This window comes from Blennius ocellaris, assembly GCF_963422515.1.
Source record: "Blennius ocellaris genome assembly, chromosome: 24".
NCBI lineage: Eukaryota > Metazoa > Chordata > Actinopteri > Blenniiformes > Blenniidae > Blennius > Blennius ocellaris.
The window spans coordinates 4,331,510-4,350,393 of NC_137673.1; the positions used below are offsets into that span (position 1 = coordinate 4,331,510).

General features: G+C 44.0%; 2 protein-coding genes across 2 annotated transcripts; one reads left to right on the forward strand and one right to left on the reverse strand.

Annotated features, from left to right (window-relative positions):
* Positions 1 to 1,202: 1,202 nt before the first annotated feature.
* Positions 1,203 to 17,043, forward strand: LOC308147811 (carboxypeptidase O-like; the record flags this gene model as incomplete). The annotated part of the gene is made up of 12 exons (XM_080520144.1): positions 1,203 to 1,324; positions 4,354 to 4,391; positions 6,462 to 6,524; positions 9,751 to 9,916; positions 15,212 to 15,251; positions 15,313 to 15,414; positions 15,483 to 15,587; positions 15,658 to 15,774; positions 15,852 to 15,945; positions 16,272 to 16,474; positions 16,581 to 16,665; positions 16,772 to 17,043. The coding sequence occupies 12 exons, from the start codon at positions 1,203 to 1,205 to the stop codon at positions 17,041 to 17,043; spliced, it is 1,407 nt and encodes a 468-aa protein (XP_080376270.1).
* Positions 15,654 to 18,126, reverse strand: nudt15 (nudix (nucleoside diphosphate linked moiety X)-type motif 15; the record flags this gene model as incomplete). Its single annotated transcript, XM_080520145.1, has 3 exons — positions 15,654 to 17,296; positions 17,376 to 17,572; positions 17,972 to 18,126. 3 exons carry the CDS (start codon positions 18,124 to 18,126, stop codon positions 17,181 to 17,183), a joined length of 468 nt encoding a protein of 155 aa, XP_080376271.1. The 3' UTR covers positions 15,654 to 17,180.
* Positions 18,127 to 18,884: the final 758 nt, after the last annotated feature.

Genomic DNA, 18,884 nt, shown 5'->3' on the forward strand with positions numbered 1-18,884 from the left:
ATAATTGGTTTGTAATTTCATCTCAGCCTGTTTAGCATCATGAAAGTAAAGTCATATCTTGCATCGGGAGCACAGCTGGATGCAAACGCTCAATTTATGCGGCGGAGTAAACAAGCGATCGTAGTCATACTGGTTTTAATGATGTGACGCCGTTGACCCACGTGCAGGGGTGCTGTAACCACATTTGATCGTCGGCGGGGTTGCTGTGTAAACAACGCTCCGCTGCCCATTAAGAAGCGCTTCCCGATGAGGAATAGCTCACATTCTAAGAGCCGAATCTCCTCGTTCAGCTCGATGATGAGTCAGTCCATCACCTTGACCGGTGGTCCACGATCTTAATCCGATTAGGAGTCTGCTAATCCTCCAAATATTTTTCTGCCGCCACTTTGGTGCCGACTGATTTCCTTTTTGGGTAAACATCTTAGACACACACCAAGTCAGCCACATCAAACACATTTTACAGAAAACTTTTAGTTGAGTTTAACGTTGACCTTTAAATAAAGTCAACTCTGAAGGTTTCTCTTAGTTTTAGTCCACAAACTTTTGATCATGTTGACAGGCTTGTTTCTTTGGGTTTTTTTTTTAAACAAAACCTCATTTTTCAAAGTGCAATCTGATATCCTGTCTGTTTCTCCCTGCAGGTTTTAACACACTCACCATCACACTTTGCATTGAAGGCGATCAGCAGTTAATTTAATAGGCAAAAATGTAGTTATTGGGTTGTGAAATTTATTGGGTGCAATGTATTGAAACTAATCGATCCCAAGGTCCAAGTTAACGCTGAAGGCTATTTCTGCAGGACATTTACGGCCGCGTTTAATCTAAAGAGCTTGGAGCAACGAAAAGCTGCAATGCACCGACAACACTCAATCTGGAGTTCATATTTGGCAACGTGGTAATAAATGCAGTTTCCTCTGGCCTGCAGCCATTATAACAATCTCAGGGTGTTGATGGCTGATAATGAGTCAGTGGGAATGGAGATATGAGAACTCATCCGCTCAGACTGATCCTGGCAGTGATATCTGCGACGTCACAGCCTGTGTCTGCCGTCGTGGGAGAGGAGGAAGTCATGCCGTCTCTGTCCACCGCTCCCTGAGCCCCTCCGTCGCTCCGGCTCGCCAAGCCTCTGCACCACCGGGTCCCACGCGGAGGAGGCGAGCAGAGACATCATCCGTCACGCTTGTTGACACCTCGTTATGAGAATGGGAATCTCCGGGGCCGCGCCACATGGCACGGTGGCACGGGGGCCGCAAGCCGCTGGCTCTGCTCACTCACTAAACTGCGTGAGCCGGCAGGAGCGGTCCGAGGAGGCCGGGGATACTCGGTAATGTGATGGAAAGTGTGCGTGGTGACAGAATGAAAAAATAAGAGGAAGTAAACAGACGTTCTGGACTATAACTCAAGCTGAAACAACAAGGATTTTGACTGCGACCTGAAATATGTACGCGACAACACTTCCCAGCAGAAAGTTTTACAATTAGACAGCTCGTCAATTTTACCATAGTGGCCACAGGGAAATTAAGAGTATAAATTAAAAAAAATCCTATATGCTTCTGTTTGGCTTTGTCCAATTTACGGTCATGGGGAAGGCAGGATACAGCAGAGGCAGGTCCTAAATCCATCACAAGGCAAACAAAAGACAGATTACCGGACAATCCAACCCAATCGTTTATAGCTTGTTGTTGCAGATAAAGGCCAAGTCCTTGTTTGCAGCCTTGAGGTCAGATACAAGTTGAGCTAATTTAATCTGCACTGAATGCCCGTGACATCCATCAGTGCTTACATGAAAGAGGAAACTTGCGATGTGAACACTTTATGTGAGCTGTAATCGGCTTTTTCGGCAGTAAATGTTACTTAAAATTCGCATTTGCATTTCTATACACTGACTCCTCCGTTAATGGTTTTGGACAGGTGAGATGAAGCAGCATGCATTTTCCCATCCCTCAGTCTCCTCACCCACCTTCGCTGCTTGAATAAAATGTCATAAACCTGGCACCGTATCTATACCGATGAGAGGATTTCGCACTTTTTATCCAGTGGCACATGAAATATGGACCATAATTTAAATCCTCTGGGAAAAACGCCTCCTTGTGACTGATCCCGGCAGAGAGGTTGACGGGATTCTGTCACTCATCTTGACGGACGGAGGCCCCGAGGGATTTGACGTGACGAGGAAACACGGGAGCAGAAATCTCAAACACTCAATGGAGTGAATATAAACACAAACTTTCGCAATCAATTTCAAACTGGATGTTGATGTTGCTGGAGAGAGAGGACAATTTACATCAATCCAGCAGTAGTGGAGGTAAAGTGTTACGAACGACTCGTATACATTTTTAAGGTATTATTCGCCTCTGATATTCAGTGTAAAAGCCTCCAAACGGTCACAACTTTCCTGATTATCAGGTATTTACATGCATAAATCATAAATACTTGTTGCTGCAGCCACAATAAACACAAATGAGATGGAAGTTTTCCCAAAAACGACCCCAAAATGAAACCATTTGAAAGCAGCCAGCCATCATTCATCGCGGGTTTGAAGCCTCTCCTGCCCTCGGCTGTTTTTCTTGCAGCTGTTTGAGTTCGACATCCTGGCAGTCACATGCCGTGGGAGCTTGTTTTACTGAGCAAATGTTACGACGCCTCTTTTCCTTCGGGGAGTTGCATGCCAGAGGTGACAGAGCGATCACACAGACATTTAACTTTTCACAGAGCTGCACATTGTCTGCGTTGAGTCAACAAGTGCGGTTTGCTTAAAAGCTTTGCTCCTCGTGTCGTTGTCCTGTAACACTGTTTTCCCGGAGGACGACGACGGGTTGCCCCAAATTACACCAAGTCTCTTCTGACTGACGGCTGCCAACTCAAAACTGTTAGTTTGAACCCGCCGGGTCAAATTTACCAGCTCTGTACTTTTTGTCTACTTTTTCGGTTTCGGTTTCTGAGAAACGCCAGTTGCACAATACGTCGAGCAAACAAGTGAACGTGCATCCAGCGCAGTTTACAAACACTTTCATGAAGGAAATCAAAAGGAGGCAAAGGGTAGTTTATGTCAAAGAGAAAAAAAAGGAGAGGTTTTTTTGTGAAAAAGCCTCAAGATTTATAACTATATATTTCACCTTGCAGGGACTTTATGTAGACAGCACAATGACTTTTATCCATTTTTGTCGACAGTCTCCATGCAAATATTGACCCTGAACTGGCCTTCTGAGTCCAAACAAGCTGTGCTACGTTATGAGCAATAATTTCCAGTTTGATTTCTCAAAATGAGAAAGTTCATTATCTCCTTTTCAGCACATTTGATTGAATTACTGCCGGACTACTTCACAGATGGCGGCTGTAATCCGAAAGAGAAGGATCAATCAGGTAATAATTACGACGATACATCCTGTTCTTCACCTGTGCCTGTAATTCCTCGGTGCACATTGCCGGGCCAATAAGACCCCTCCAGGGAAATTGGCTGCTCACAAAGAGGCTACGGCAAAATAATAGAATATCTTGAAGAATCGAGCAAATGAGGGCATTAAAATTGCATGCCGGCTGTGAAATACAGGAATATCCAAGAACAATACGTCATAGTCACTGAAAACAGGGAGAAATGCGCCACACAGTGCACATTTCTCAGAATAGAATGGCAGCCATCCACAGGCCATCTGCTTGAAAACCCTCTGCCGCGCAAAGAATGAGCCCTCTTCATGGGGTCATGTGCTTTAGGTCCACATCATCATACTGCATGTGCATCAGTGGCTCCAGAAATGATCAAACCTCCAGATGGAAGCAGTGCACACACACACACACACACACACACACACACACACACACACACACACACTCAGGAGCCTCGGAAGGTGTGACGCGCCTTCAGTAAGAGCAAAGAAAAGGCATTTCAAAAGTGAGCCAGCCTTTTGAAAGTTCAAAGAAATATGATAATTTCCTGAAATTTCAAAAAAGGAGATAATGGCTTGAAGTGTTTACAGAGCAAGACGGGCGTAAACAGCCTGCACGGGTCTTCTCACGGCCTCACAAGCACGCATTCCTCAAACAGTTTAAATGCTCTTGGATTAAAAAGCCTCGGTGTTATTTGAACACGCGGCTTTCAGCCTCTTTTTATCCCAGCTCGCATTTCATTGTCAGTCTTGCTCACATCCTGTGCAACTTTGTTGAAATCCAGCGTACAGTAATTCCCCTGTGAGACCAAAGAAAAGACAGCAGACAAGTGAAGAGCTTTGTTTTACTCTATGATTAGTATTCCAACCCACCCTCTGAAGAACTTCAACGTATAATCCTCTGCTCACGTCCTGGGAACTGAAATTCCACGATTTTTAACATTTTTCTTTCTCCTCTACATGGTTTCAGAAACCTGTCCGTGTGTGTTGTGTTCACCTGCAGCAGAGGTGGGCCACGGTGGTCCTGGGGGACCATAAGGCAGCCATGTTTTTAAAATCCCCCTGCTCCAACACGCCCCGATTTCATAATGAGCCAATCAGAACAGAGGATGATATGATGAATGATAGCCACTGCAGCTTTCCTCATGAAACAGCAGGTTGACCTTTCCCACCGTCACACCAGAACGTTGTAATATCGCCATGCTTTCCGGCGTCCGAGACAAACGTAATCACATTGTGTGACTGTGTGTTTCTCCGCACGGTGAACCGACAGCAACATGGAGCGACGTGCACGGCTGCAGGTTCTCCTCCTTTATGTTTATTACATCCCGACACCTCCAACCATCTGGCCTCGAAACAGAGGAATTTCTTCACAAAGACGTGAGGTGTAATTACAGTGAGTGCTGCCGCCATCTGCTCCGCGTGTGATTGCAGACAACTTCATTTATAATAGCCCCATATGTTTGTAAGTGTAATAGTCATCTATTGTTTCTATTCATCCACGACTGGCTCTATTCGTGCTTCAGCTTCACGTGCAGTAACTTGTTTGTGGGGGTCTGTTGAGACTGAAACACGGAGACGAGGGCAGTCGGGGCCACAACTGTTTATTTTCTTGTAACCTTTTTGGAGATTACCACCGCAGGCACACTTGACGCAGCCGCGCTCCTCTCGATGTATTCATAGCCTGGTTTTCTCCCCTCCATCACTCTGACAAACCATAAAAGATAGTTTGAAAGTTGAGCGTGAATGAATTATTCTCCACTCGAAGAAAATGCTGTCTCGAGCCTCGCGACTGTTCCTCCTGCTGTGTGGACCGGCTGAGTACATACCTGAGCACAGTTACTTTCTGGAAAATACAGACGTCTCCCTCGCACACTTTGTTGTCCAATGATCCTCATTAGACGTTACTTAACCCATAAATTGACTTTCTACATTCTTGTTAATCGGTTTCCACTGCCGTGCCTTCCTCTAATATTCTCTCTATCCCAGGAAATAAAGGAAGCTCACACTTTCATTCATTCATTTATGCAGCGAACGCCACAGAAAAACACCAGCTCCTCAACATGAAAGCCTTGACTGATGATTTAATCTCATTCCTTTTGTTGTCTTTAGACGCCGATTTATTTATGAAGGCTGGTTTCGAGGATCAGACTTCAGATGACACAGTCGACTTGCAGTTTCCTCCGCCTGCAGCAGGGCCAGAAGCTTCCCCGGATCACTAACGTGCTCGTGTCTATTAGGATATCCTAATACAAGCAGATTGTTCTCAGTGCTAAATGAGATCCTTAAAAAAAAAAGAAGTCCTGCACGAGCCACAACTACTGTACTTCAGTCATTTTGTTCAGACATCAGTTTATTGTGACGGGACTTGAACCCAGAAGCTCATACCAGCCTTCTAGTTTGAGTCATCCAAACTGAAAAGGTCATCGCCTTGTTTTGTCTCCTCTGATTAACATTACTTGAATGTGAGCCTCGGAGGTGGGCCCTACTGCCCTCACATAACGGGATAGATCGACCCTCTAATCATTGTTATTGATAGTAGTGGAAATACAGCTTCAGGTAGTTGACCTGTGTCTCCATACATCACTGCAGTGATGAGTGACACACTCTATTAAGTCCCTGACTGCTGTTGAAATGAAAATATGAGCCACTTGACAGCGCTGCTAAAGGGTGCGCTGGTCATTTTGACCAGATGGCAGAAGTTCATCATGACTGATTTGGAGCCAAATTAGTTACGGCACTGCCAGGAAATCCAAATTATTTCAAAATGAATGGATAATTCACCACGCGGGAGATCTCGACAGAGGAGGCTGTGGTTGGAGAGCACGCAGGAGTCCAAGTAAACCAAACACACACACACACACACACACACACCTTGATTTTACAAAAGGAGAACAGTGGTTCACAACAGCGACTTGCCTCACCACCACACAGAGAGGCTTTCGAGGGCCTCGTTCGCCTCTTTCCACAACAAATACATCCCTCTGCTCTCCACACTCCCCTGATTATAATCGATGTGTGTGGGCGCAGCGGCATGCAGAGCCCTCGCGCCCCCCTCCTTTCTTCGCGCCTTTGCAGGTAATCAGGTGGCAGCCGACAGCCCGGGCTCGCCGCCGGCTCTTTCCGGCCGTCCCGTGAGCCGTGGGAGGAGGAGGAGGAGGAGCATTGACGCCGAGTCGTGTGAGACTGCGTGGGTCTCCGCCGCCGTTCACATTGTAATCAATGAAACACACAGATCTTGCAATTCAGGCACAGCTGGTGACTTTTCAAGGCTTTTCTCTGACTGCGTGAGCGCAAACGACTGGGAACTCCACGCGAGTAAACGCTGAAGGGTGAGTTTCGATTGGTGTGAGGCTGGAATTCAAAAGCCTCTCACTTCCATTTTTTTGCTCAGGTTTCGAATCAATCCAGCGACAAGAAAATATTTAAAATATAAGGCTCACATATGAATGTATAAATTAGATGTATCTGGCCAACAAATCATAAAAAGACGGCCATGTCTTGTGTGAAACCTTTATCTTCCGTCTACAATGCGATGGAGTTAATAGCAGTTTTTATGTGGCCACCCGAGAGCCGAGGAGACAAGCAAACCTCCCGGCACTTCAATAAATATCTAAAAATGAAAAAAAGGCTTCATAAAGGCTTCCCGAACAAAGCGAATCTTTACACGTCAGCCGTGCTAAGCAAATGTCACGGTGAAGAAATCGTCATGGAAACAAATAAAATGCAGCCTGTCATTTCAGACACTTTCTGTCTGACCTTTACAATGGGTTCCCCGCTGAGCGTCTTGATTGTGATTACGCTGTTCTGCTGCCTAATGCTGAGGTTCGCTCTCCCCGAGTGGGATGACAGTAATGTTTTTCAGAAAATGGCAGAGGCCTCCACAATTTGTCCTCACTGGTATTTTTGCAGTTATGCTTCACTGAGAATGATCGTTCTCTTGATTCTGAGTCAACCTGCATTGACCTCTGGGACGTCTCCTGAAGCACATCGCCGACAGAATGGATCACAGAAGATCAACATTGCAGCAGATATGAATGATTAATGAGGTGAGTACGTTCAAAAACACAGCGATGAGTGTAAAGGCGCTTGAGAACGAGATATCAGATAAATATATATGCTGCAGACGGCAGTGTCTCAGGAACCATCTGGTAATTGCGACTTTTTACAGATTCTTGGACACAAGAGGAAAAGAGAGCGACAGATTTGATTAATGTCCCTCCTTCTTTACTCACCTCACGTAGACTCGCATGGAAATTCAACCGACTCCACTCAGCCGCCTATACGAAAGAAGGAAATTTAAAAGGTTGCCAGATTTGATCAGAGTGAACATTCATTTATTCGTGTCTCTCTCTCTGCTATACAATGAAAAAAAAAACAGAAAAAAAAAAACATGTAGAAACGAATACAAGCACGTCCTCTAAAATGGTTCCACACATTGTGCTTGTGTGCACGTCAGGCGAACATCACCTTCAATGTTTCTCAACACCCCAAGGTTATCGATACGCAAGATACAAGCCAACAGGGACGGCGGCAGGCCGAGGCCGAGGCCGGTCCATCATCTGCAGCTCAAGGACGTAAACACACACGAGCGCTTCGTTTTAGGCTCTGATCAGCGTCGGGCTGCAAAATCAGCCGGTCTCCAGGTAAAATCGTTCAATCTGCTCATGCATTGTTTATGAAAGGTCGAGTTCGTGAGTCTTCTTTCACCACAAAGGTCTGAGCAAATTCTGTGTCGTCACAATATTGAAGGAAAACTGGGACGGATTTAAATTTCTCATATTAAAGTGACGACTGCTGCTTTGGAATGATAAGAAAAGCATGATGGTACCGCCACCGTGCTTTACTGGACGTTTCTTTGTGGCCTTCGTTTGTTGGTTTTTGATCAACCTGCTGTGCCCATTCTTCGGAGGAAGACTGTGATTTATCTCAGTATTTCTTGGCCTTGGTCTCTGGAGTCCTGCTTGGTTTATATTTCAGGTTGAAGCGCTTCACATCTGCACGGCGCCGCGTCCAGCGTTTAATCACTTTGATGACTGAAACTTGCTACGGACGTGACAAACTGTTAAATCATGAGCGATGGAGGTTTTGTTGCTTACCTTGTCCTCTTTTAAGTCTTTTCTTCTTTGACACCGAGGGGATCTGATCCAGACGGCGCGCCGCTCTTCACCTCGGAGAGAAAGAAATCAAAAATCACATTAAGAACCTGTCGAGCCAACAAAGAGTTTGTCTTGCTCTCATCATTAAAATGCAGAGGAAGCATTTTCTCGACTTAACAAGTTTGTTCTTCTTGTTATTCACTGACGATGAACATTTTCCAAACTTATATTGATTGTGTAAAATTATTCCATTTGTATTTTTGTCATGATGGTATTCTGAATTATAACCAGAGACCGACAATTCCACATGTATCTAAAAACCACCGAAGCACAATGCTATAATAAAGAAAAACCTCCAGATATATCCAGTTGCAATTACAAAAAAAAGAGTGCCTTTGATTAATAATTTATGCTAAGCATAGTAATTACTGCAAATTGCATCTTCTCTTCTACATCTATAACACGGAACTCATGATTATGCAGCTTTAACAAACTGAGACGCTCAATAAAACTTTACTTTCATTGGGCTTTAGCATCTGAATGTTTGATTCGGAATAAATTAATCTTTTGCACGGGCAGAAAGTGAGAGTGTGAACCGCTCTGCCGCTGTGCACTCACACCGAACCGTCACCAGTATTTAGAGTTTCACTGCGTGTATTTTGGACATTTTAGGAAATTATTGAAGCATTATGTTTCTATACATGAAAAACGAGGCAGCGTTTGTACCTAAAGAATGTCATAAGGAGAATAAATATTGAATTTATTATCATATATATAATAATTTATTATTGCACTAAATAGAGGACCAAATTTCACCTGTTACATGATATAGAAGATTGTCCTTCGTGGGGTGTCTCCCTGCTTGATTATCAGTGAAATGGCCCTTCTTTGAATTCCATGCCACACACGAGGAAACGTGTTAAAGTTTAATGTATTTCCACAAGAAGGAACAGCAGTTTTTTTTTTTTTTATTATTTCAGAGGGAGATTGTAAACGCAGTGGCTCCAGGAGCTTGTTCTACAAGACAGATGGGAAGAGACGTGCGTGTCCAGGGGGCACTGGCTGTGTGTGTGTGTGTGTGTGTGTGTGTGTGTGTGTGTGTGTGTGTGTGTGTGTGTGTGTGTGTGTGTGTGTGTGTGTGTGTGTGTGTGTGTGTGTGTGTGTGTGTGTAGAACACCTTGTCCTAAAAGGATCATGTAAACACATTATTCTGTTTCGCTCTCATGGCTTAGTAACCCCCACATGAACGCGGCGCCGCACCCTGCCAGGAGTTTTTGCCGCCTCCGACGCGGCTAAGGCCGGCCACGGCGCGGACGGCGCGCTGGTCGCCGAGGTGACGAAGCCACTGAGGCGTTTCCGCACGGGTCTGGGCGCCAGCTCGTCCAATGGGAAAAGTGCGACTGGAGATGAGAGTGGGCAGCGAGAGGATGGGCAGTGGGAGGGAGGCTGGCATCTTCTCTCAGCCTCCAGTGTGTGACGGCCAGAACGACACACACTGAGTGAGCTCTTGGCTGCCTGGTGGGCTGCTTCAGAAAACAAGAGCGATACACATGTACCTGTTTTATTATTTACACGTGTAACAACACACCTGACAGCAATGATTGGCTTGTTATCTGCGGAGATAACAAACATGATTTATTAATTAAATTCAGGTGTGTTGGAGCAGGAGAACATTGCACGCCTGCAAGATTGCGGCCTTCCAGGACCAAGACGGCCCATCCCGGCTTTATATCAACGCTGATTGATTACTTGACATATATCAAGCCCGCTTTTTGAGGTCTCTGTAACCTCTGAGAACAAGGACACATTTACCTGGATGGTCAGCTGGATTGTCCATCATTTTCCCGATTTGTATTTTGTGTCTTTAAAAAATTATTAATCTAATTTAAAGATCGAGAGCCTCAATAGGTTTTGAAAAACTACGAGATTTGTGATCATTCACGTTAACCTGGTAAACATGTTTGGAATAAAAGAAACATTTCTATGAATATTAGACTCTGATGTTCACTGTTTCAAGTCAAAGTTGAAGTATGTGTGTGGATTAGTAAACACGGAGGTCTAATTAATTAATTTTTGCGTGCTCTCATCTGCTAAGTTTATTTTTACCCGTGAATACATGTACTGACATTAGACGCCAAAGGAAGTCGGTCACATGTTGGCCAGGGCACCAGTTAATCCATAACACCAGTGCATGATCTCATTCATGTTATATCCGAACTCAACATGCATAAACCTGATCAGCAGTTTCAGGGAGATTAATTGATGGCAGACTTTTAGATTGCTTCATGGAACAATAAAATATCGGAACGACGTTTCTATTGTTGGGCGGGGAATAAAACTTTGTTGAGTGAAGCTAAACAGATGATCCGATGCTAACGGATATGATCATTAGCGATTTAACGTCAGGAGGCTAAGGCATATTACATTTCTCCAAACATATACAGTCATGGGATATTTATTGTCATTAAATGTGTGTGAGCGCTCTAATATACCTTACCTGTGTTTATTGGTTGGAAATGTTTTCCTGCAGCTTCTGCAACCCCATTGGTCACAGGTGGTGCTGCAGATAAAGTGTCCGGCAGCGACGCTGTGACAGTGTAGAAGGTTCCTACCAGTGGCGACGTGCCAAACGCGTCTATATTTAGCAATTATAAATGCTATTTTTAACTGAAATGTTACTGTTTTTTGTACAAGTTATAGGTATGTTATCCTTTTTAAGTATTAGTTATTTTCTCGTCCTTATTAATTTTTTTGCCTGAAAATCTGAGTCTTTTTTATTATCAAAATTGTATTAAAATGTTTATTTACATGACATTTCATGAAACCTTGAAGGAGTCACTACAGAGGGGTTGATGAGCCACATGCGGCCCCAGAGCCTTGACTGTCTTTATGAGTCTGGATTTTGACGTTGAAAAAGGGGATGACACATATTCCAACGAGTTTGTCCTGCATTTGTTGAACCGGACTGACCTATTTGGACGTTTGACTCCATTTGATCAGACACATATTTTCAGGTTATGTTTTAAAGTCTTTTTAAGGAAGGGGCTGCTGGGTTTTCACCTGAAAAAGGCAAAACAACAGCTGTTATAATAAACACTATAAAAGTGATCAATAAAAAGTGACGTTTGTGGCTGATTTAAACGAGGGGTACAAAGAAACCCCAAAGAAAACCCATTCCCCTCGTTTCTAAATGACTAAAATACAGCCTTCTTGTTATTTCAACAGATGTTTTTTTTTTTTTTTTTAAAGTGGAGAAACTTACCTCAGCAAAATGGGTTTGAGGAAATAATTTAAAAGACAATTTTTCTCACTCAAGGCTTAGAGTGAGAGAAATTATTAAAATTTAAAAAAAGAGCTTAAATGGCTCAAATGTCTGACTCCAAATGGCAGCTATTATATCCATCAGCAGAAGCAGATGAATAACTGAGCTGGAATGGCCACGTAATGAGGGCGTTGATGGAGGGGGTGTTGGGGTTCAGCGCTGAGGGTCCTCCAGAGTCATTCAGAAGCGCCGGGCTTCTCGTTAGCATCACTACAGAAAAAATACAGAGTGAATCTCATCATGACCTTCTCATTAACCACGGGCACTTTAGAAGGGCGGAAAATCAAACGGCCCCCATGGGCACCGAGGCTGTTATTCATACTTCTGTCAGATCGAGAGGCTGTTAAGGCCTCTGTGAAATTTGAACAAAAGTATTCATACCACTTGAACTTTTCCACATTTTGTCACATTAAACCCACAAATTTGAAGGTATTTGATTGGGATTTTATGTGATAGACCAACAAAGTACTTGGTAGAGCCACCTTTAGCTGCAATCACGGCTTCAAGACTGCCCATTATTCTTTGCTAGTGTGTATGGTCACAGCAAACCTTAAGTTTTTTTGAGTTCCAGTGGCAAAAGGTGAGTTTAAGTTCTTTTTTTTCCAATACAAATGATGAGCTGCATATATATAAAACTGTTTTATATCTTTGATGAGCTGTTCTTCTAATATGCAAGTGACCTACAGTTTTACCCATGATATGAAGTATCCTGCCTCTTTTGAGCCTCTGGTGGACACTAGTGCTCCTCTCAGTGGAAATTAACGCCAAAATTCAAAAGTTGAATTCAGTCCCGGGTGCATATTAAAACTTTAAAGGAGTTCACGCTGCAATATGTGCAGAATTTCAACATCATCTCTCAATTACAGCTGGGCAAAATTGACACTACTATTAGTTTTCTTACCCTGCCATCTACTGGTGAGAAGCAATGCTGCGAGAAGAGGATCAGGCTCATTAAAACTAATACAACTTCATGTGACCCAGTGAATAACTTGGTTTATAAGAAACACCAAATCTAGTTGAAGTAACCATTCATCCTATGCTTATTTAAAATTCAGGCAAGATAAAAATATCAAATGTATGAGTGGGTTGTATGTGCATGTTCTGGTATAGAGGAATGACAAAACTACATTTCTTAATGTCACAATAGATGAAAAATATCTACAACTGGAAAAAACAAAACATGTAAAACTACATAACATCAACAAATGATGCAACAGGAAAGAGCAACAGGAGTTATTGCTGAAGTTGGATATGTGTACACGTTTAAATTAGATGTTGTGGAATTTCTCATCAAACAAACTCTTTCACTGTCTATTTTAAAAACTAATCTTAAAACTCATTTGTATTCATTGGCTTTTGATTCACCTTGGTTTTAATGTCACTATTTTATTGATTTTCTTTCTTTTGGGGCTTTTATGTACATTCAAGTTCAGCACTTCGTTCCAGCTGTGGTCGTTTCTAAAATGCTAAACGGTCAAAGTTACAAACAGCACAGACAATCTTTTAGGCCAACAACAAATCATCACCAACAAGACGGCCTTAGAGGTTTCATTCTATTTCAGCAGAAATTCAAAGTGCTCCACGTTGGTTTGTCCAGCCTCGGCCTCCTTTCTCCTCCACAGCAGCAACAGAGGGGAAGATTTCAGCTCAACCATTTTCGCCGCCTGACGACTTCAAAGTGTTTTACAATCCTGTTGACTCCTCAAACCATCGTTTGAAGACGTTTCCCTCTTGGTGGTTGGATGTACATGTTGATTTATGGCCTGGTACTTTGCTCTTTTCAACAAGTCTCACCTCCTTCCTATTTAGTTTCATGTCCTTTAAGTTCACTTACTTCTTTTCCTGTTTAGTTTTACAAACAGACTTGATAAAGTTGTTATCGTGCGCAAGAACGGTGGGAAGATTAGTAGTTTATTGGTAATTAAGCTACTCAAGGCTCCACCTTTATGATCGCTTTGCTAAACGGATCACAGTTATATTGGAGGGCCTTATCTGACGCCGTCTCCTATAAGGCTTCCACACAGAGGCAGACGGGCACAAACGGCGTTATTGTAACCGAGAGCAACAATGCTTCACTGTGTGGGATTAATTTGTGCCGCCCTGCTTGTGACTGTGGGAGCAGCAACAATAGAGAGGTGAGAAGTGTTCATCCCAAGATATGATGTTTGTTCTTTTAAAGTTACTTGTGTAAAATAACTTATTAGACACTGACGAAAGATGCAAAAATCTGGATGGAAGATCTTTATTAAAGGAAAACAATTCTTCCGAGTAAAAAGATGCTTTAAAGTACAATATGTGACGATTATAGAGGAAACATATTCATCCATTTTCCACTTCCAGACGCGGCATTACAGTAGATTCTCAGCCAATTCCATAAGAAAGACTGGTTGAACTTTTAAAGTGAAGAGGCAAAAGCTGAAATGTATCAAGTTAATAACATCTTCAGGCCGACATCTAACAGTTTACCTCTTCTTGACCTCTGTAGTTTGTAACAATTCACCAGGAGTTCTGGATTGAATCATACAAGAATCACAGAATTAAAAAAAAATAAAATCCAACATCCAAAGTGAAGATTCAGAAGCCAGAGTGCAGGAAACTTATCGAGCTGTTTGAAGGTTAACAAATATAGAAAAAGCAAATACATTTCAGGTTCAAAGTACAAACTGAGAAGTGAATAAAGTTCAAATAAGTCGAGACAAAGTCTCCGTCTAACACCTGAACAATACAGACTTTAACCAAGGGGAGGAGGAACATGTAGAATAGCCTTGAAACTCAGCTGAGCATGAAAAATATAAAGAATGGTCTGATTGTCACGTCTCAAATTCCAAGAATGACGAGATCTTGGCATTTTGAAACCTAAAACCTAAAACTTCCGACCCGTTTTCAGGAATGTTAATTAAATATATGAAGGGTGTGTTCACTTAAATATAGATTTTGTGTTTTCTGAGAAAATAACTATCATAATAATATAAGCTATCATTTATTTATATTATATTTAAAGCGAGTATTTGTGTATGTGATTTCACATTTATGCCTGAAATGAATTAAAGTGAGAAAGAAACCCAAACAAAAAGAAAAGCGAGCGTTTAAAAGGTGCAGTATGTGGCGTATAGGTAATGCAGCTTTTGTATCTCAGGGGCAGAACTGGTCAGAATTCTTTATAGATTTTATGCATGTTCGTGATTTATTACTCTGTTCACAAGACAGGTCAAGGAGTGGATGGTGGTTTTGGTTGTTTTTTTTTTTACCGCCCGAAAAATCACACTGTATTGTGAAAGTTCAAAAAATAAACTTGGCTCAAATGTATTATTATTCAATATCGAAAGACTGAATATTGTTTTTGAATTTGGCATCATAAAATCTTAAGAGTTATTTTTAACACGTCTCTTGTTTGTTGTGCTCAACAGGGTGGAGCACGACTACTTCAGATATCATCCCATGCCAGAGGTGAGGACGTCTGGTTCCCATTGTTAACGAGGAGATGTGTTTCTAACGCGTCTCTTCACAGATCACCAGCTGGATGTGGCTGATGGTGAAGGATTACCCCGACCTGGTGACCCTGGTGGACTACGGAAAGACTCATGAAAACCGGACCATCAGCCTGCTGAAGGTAATGACGGAGCACACGGCCGCGGGGCGCTGCTGCAGGTTTCCTGTGTGTCTCAATGTGTCTCTCAGATCGGCGTCGACACTGGAGTGAAGAAGAAGGCCGTCTGGATGGACTGTGCTATACACGCCCGGGAGTGGATTGCACCCGCCTTCTGTCAGTACTTTGTCCGCCAGGTAAGAAACCGGCAAGCGCTTCCTAACCGACACGCGCACAAACAAATCTGACCCGTGTTCATTGGACTAGATTCTGCAAACGTACAAAACGGACCCCAAAATGCAGCTGATGATGAAGAACATGGACTTTTACGTGACGCCAGTGTTGAACGTAGACGGTTACGTCTACTCCTGGAAGAACAGCACGGTCAGTGCTCGCGTTTGATCGGTATTCGTCATTTCTAGTAACACGCGGTGTATCTTAAACGCCGGCTATCTATGCAGACTCGCCTGTGGAGGAAGAACCGATCGGCACCGCCTCCGGGTTGCGACTGTGACGGCACCGATCTCAACCGCAACTTCGATGCACACTGGGGAAGTGAGTGGAGAATAAAAAAATCAATCAGTAACAGTGATCAAACCACAGGTACTCATCATCCAGACTGAAAACTCCCCTTCGCACACGTTCAGGATCTTTATGCGGCTCGTGGATGACGGCCACATTTGGGCTATCGGTTTTACTGCGGGTGTGGACACTTGTTCCCAGGCAGTATTTGAGTCCAGGATGATAAAGTTTATTGCATTTTGTTGTTTGATTGCTGGTTCCTCATGGAATCGCTCCGACAAAACATCAACACATGACTTTCACTGCCTTTCTCATGAGAGGTCAGCGTCTAGATTTACTGCCCGTGTCGTCTTTTACAGCGGTCGGAGTCTCTTCTGACTGCTGCTCAATCATCTACGGTGGGAACGCTCCCATGTCTGAGCCCGAGACCCAGTTCCTCACCTACTTCGTGGGAAGCCGAAAGGAAGACTTCCTGTGCTTCCTCACCATCCACTCCTACGGCCAGCTGCTCCTCGTTCCATACGGTCACCCCAACCTCACCGCCTCCAACTACGCTGAGCTGGTATTCACATGGACACACAAGCTACTGATACCACGTGTCTGGAGGAGAATCACAACCATGGGTGGGAATATTGCCGAGCCACCGATAACAAACCTCTGGTCCGCAGATGGAGGTGGGACAAGCCGCTGCTGAAGCCATTCGGAAAGTCAATGGGATGACCTACGCTGTTGGAACCCCTGCAGACATATTGTGTAGGCAGAATCAAGGAAAAACGCACTTCTAATGAGATGGCGCCACCTGGAGGGAAGAGGTGCGCTGGTTTCACTGCCACCTTTTAACAACCAGCTTTTCTTCCAGATAACTTCACTGGTTCGTCACAAGACTGGGCCCACCTGCTGGGCATCCCGCTGACCTTCACCTTCGAGCTGAGGGACAACGGCACGTTTGAGTTCGAGCTGCCAGAGGATCAGATCCAGCCCGCCTGTGAGGAGGCCTACAGCGGAGCCCTCCACATCATCACCTACGCCCACGACAAGAGCTTTCACGCTGCCGCTGCCGCCACCGCCGCCGCCGCGACCCTTTGGATTGTGCTGTTAGCGGCAGGAACCACCGGAGTCACGCTCATGTGATGAGCTGTTAAGATTGAATATCTGCCCCTGAGACAAAAAGTCTGTGTTCATTGATGATGTTGACATGTAAACGTCTTCAGTTTTTTAATAAAAAGAAAAAAAAAAAGAATGAAGTCCACCTGATGTTTGAGGGACTTTCAGTGTTGCGTTTGTGTGTCGCTGAAAGGTCGATAGCCTTGTTGTCTCAGTCCGGCCAGGGGCAGGAAGAGCTTCTCCTCAGGAGGAAACTCGTCCCAGCAGGTCCACGTCCAGCCTGGTAAAATGAGAAGAAGAACCAGAGACTCCGTCACCACCGGCTCAGGAAGGAGGCGATCTTCAACCCGTCGTCCCACCTTCATTCTTGTCTGGTTCCAGGTTCTCCGGTTCCCCCGACCGCGTCCTGTCCAGCTCCCCACGCATGATGATGGTGACGTAGTGGTACTGCTCGTCCAGCCGGACGGAGTTCACCACCGACGCAAAGGAGAGGTTCACCAGGCGCACCCCGGCTTCCTCCATCACTTCTCTGAGGGCACACTCCTCCCACGTCTCCCTGCAATGACAGAACATCACCCACACGTCAGACCCAGGAATGACTGTTTGTGTACTTTTGTGGTCATTGTGTGTCTCCACTTTGTGCTTTACTGTATCTCTTCAATTACTATTGTGATTTCTGCAATCATTTTTGGGATGAATCCCATTGTGGATGTGTTTTGTATCTCTTTAAAGTCCCTTTAATGCACATTTGACTACGACCAAGATCACTTCTGCTGTATTTTGTTTATTTATGAAATTAGTTTGTGGATTTATCCTCATCAACCATCATCAATAATCACAACTCCGTGACATTCCAGGTACACCATTCATTATTTACAGAGTCATTCAGGAGCAATCTGTTGTTCTACATGATGAATGAACCGTGCACACGTGAGATCGATCACTCCGCCCCTACCCGAACTCCAGATGCCCCCCGGGGAGCTGGTACTTCCCCCGGCCCATGGCGCTCCTCCGCTTCCCCAGCAGAACGCAGCCCGGGTGGGCTGAGTCCGTCACCAGTACCCCGACCCCGACCCCGACCGCCGGGCGCTCAGGAGCGCTTTGTGCCATGTAAATTGACCGTAAAGCAACTTTAAAACGAAGACACGCTCGCTGCACGAGCCGGAGGAGTGTCGTCTTGGTACTTCCGGGTTCGTTTGACAAACCCGGAAATGTGTCAAGAGGAATCACCCCTCGGTACTTCCGGGCTCGTTTGACGAATCTTTTGGGAATTGGGACTCTTTATTATTTTTTACATTTCCATTACCTGCCTGACATTTTAATAAGCCAAAGCTTGTAACATTTTCATTATCATTTATTTTCATGATCATAGCTGAGTCGGTGTGTTTAATTGAGAGTATTAGTGATCTGGACATAAAAATACTGTATTCATTAGCGCTTAAAAAGGTCAAACTAACACAGCGGAAGTCCTTTCGATCTTTCGTTTGTTATTTATATTCTTTTTGCTGCTTTGGCTTGTTTTTTGTAAGTTGTACAAATTATGTTATTGATTCATAATAAACCATTGGCTTCAGGCTATTAATGGTAATTTAAGTGAACAGTATTTGTTGGTGTTCAATTATGACCAAAGTGAAGAAGTACATGTAAGGTTAAAAGTCCATGAACGTCTCCAACCTTTCAGGCTCCCACTGCCCCGTTATGTTCCCTCAGCTATTCAGGTCACACACCTCTTTAAAAAAGATGTTTCTCCACCTCACCTCCAAACAACATGTCGGCCGTTCAAATTTGACTTGAAGTCAACAGAGAGATTTAAATGAAATTTTAAATTTGTGGTGTAATGTTAGTAGTTGTCTGCATGATGCAGTCCA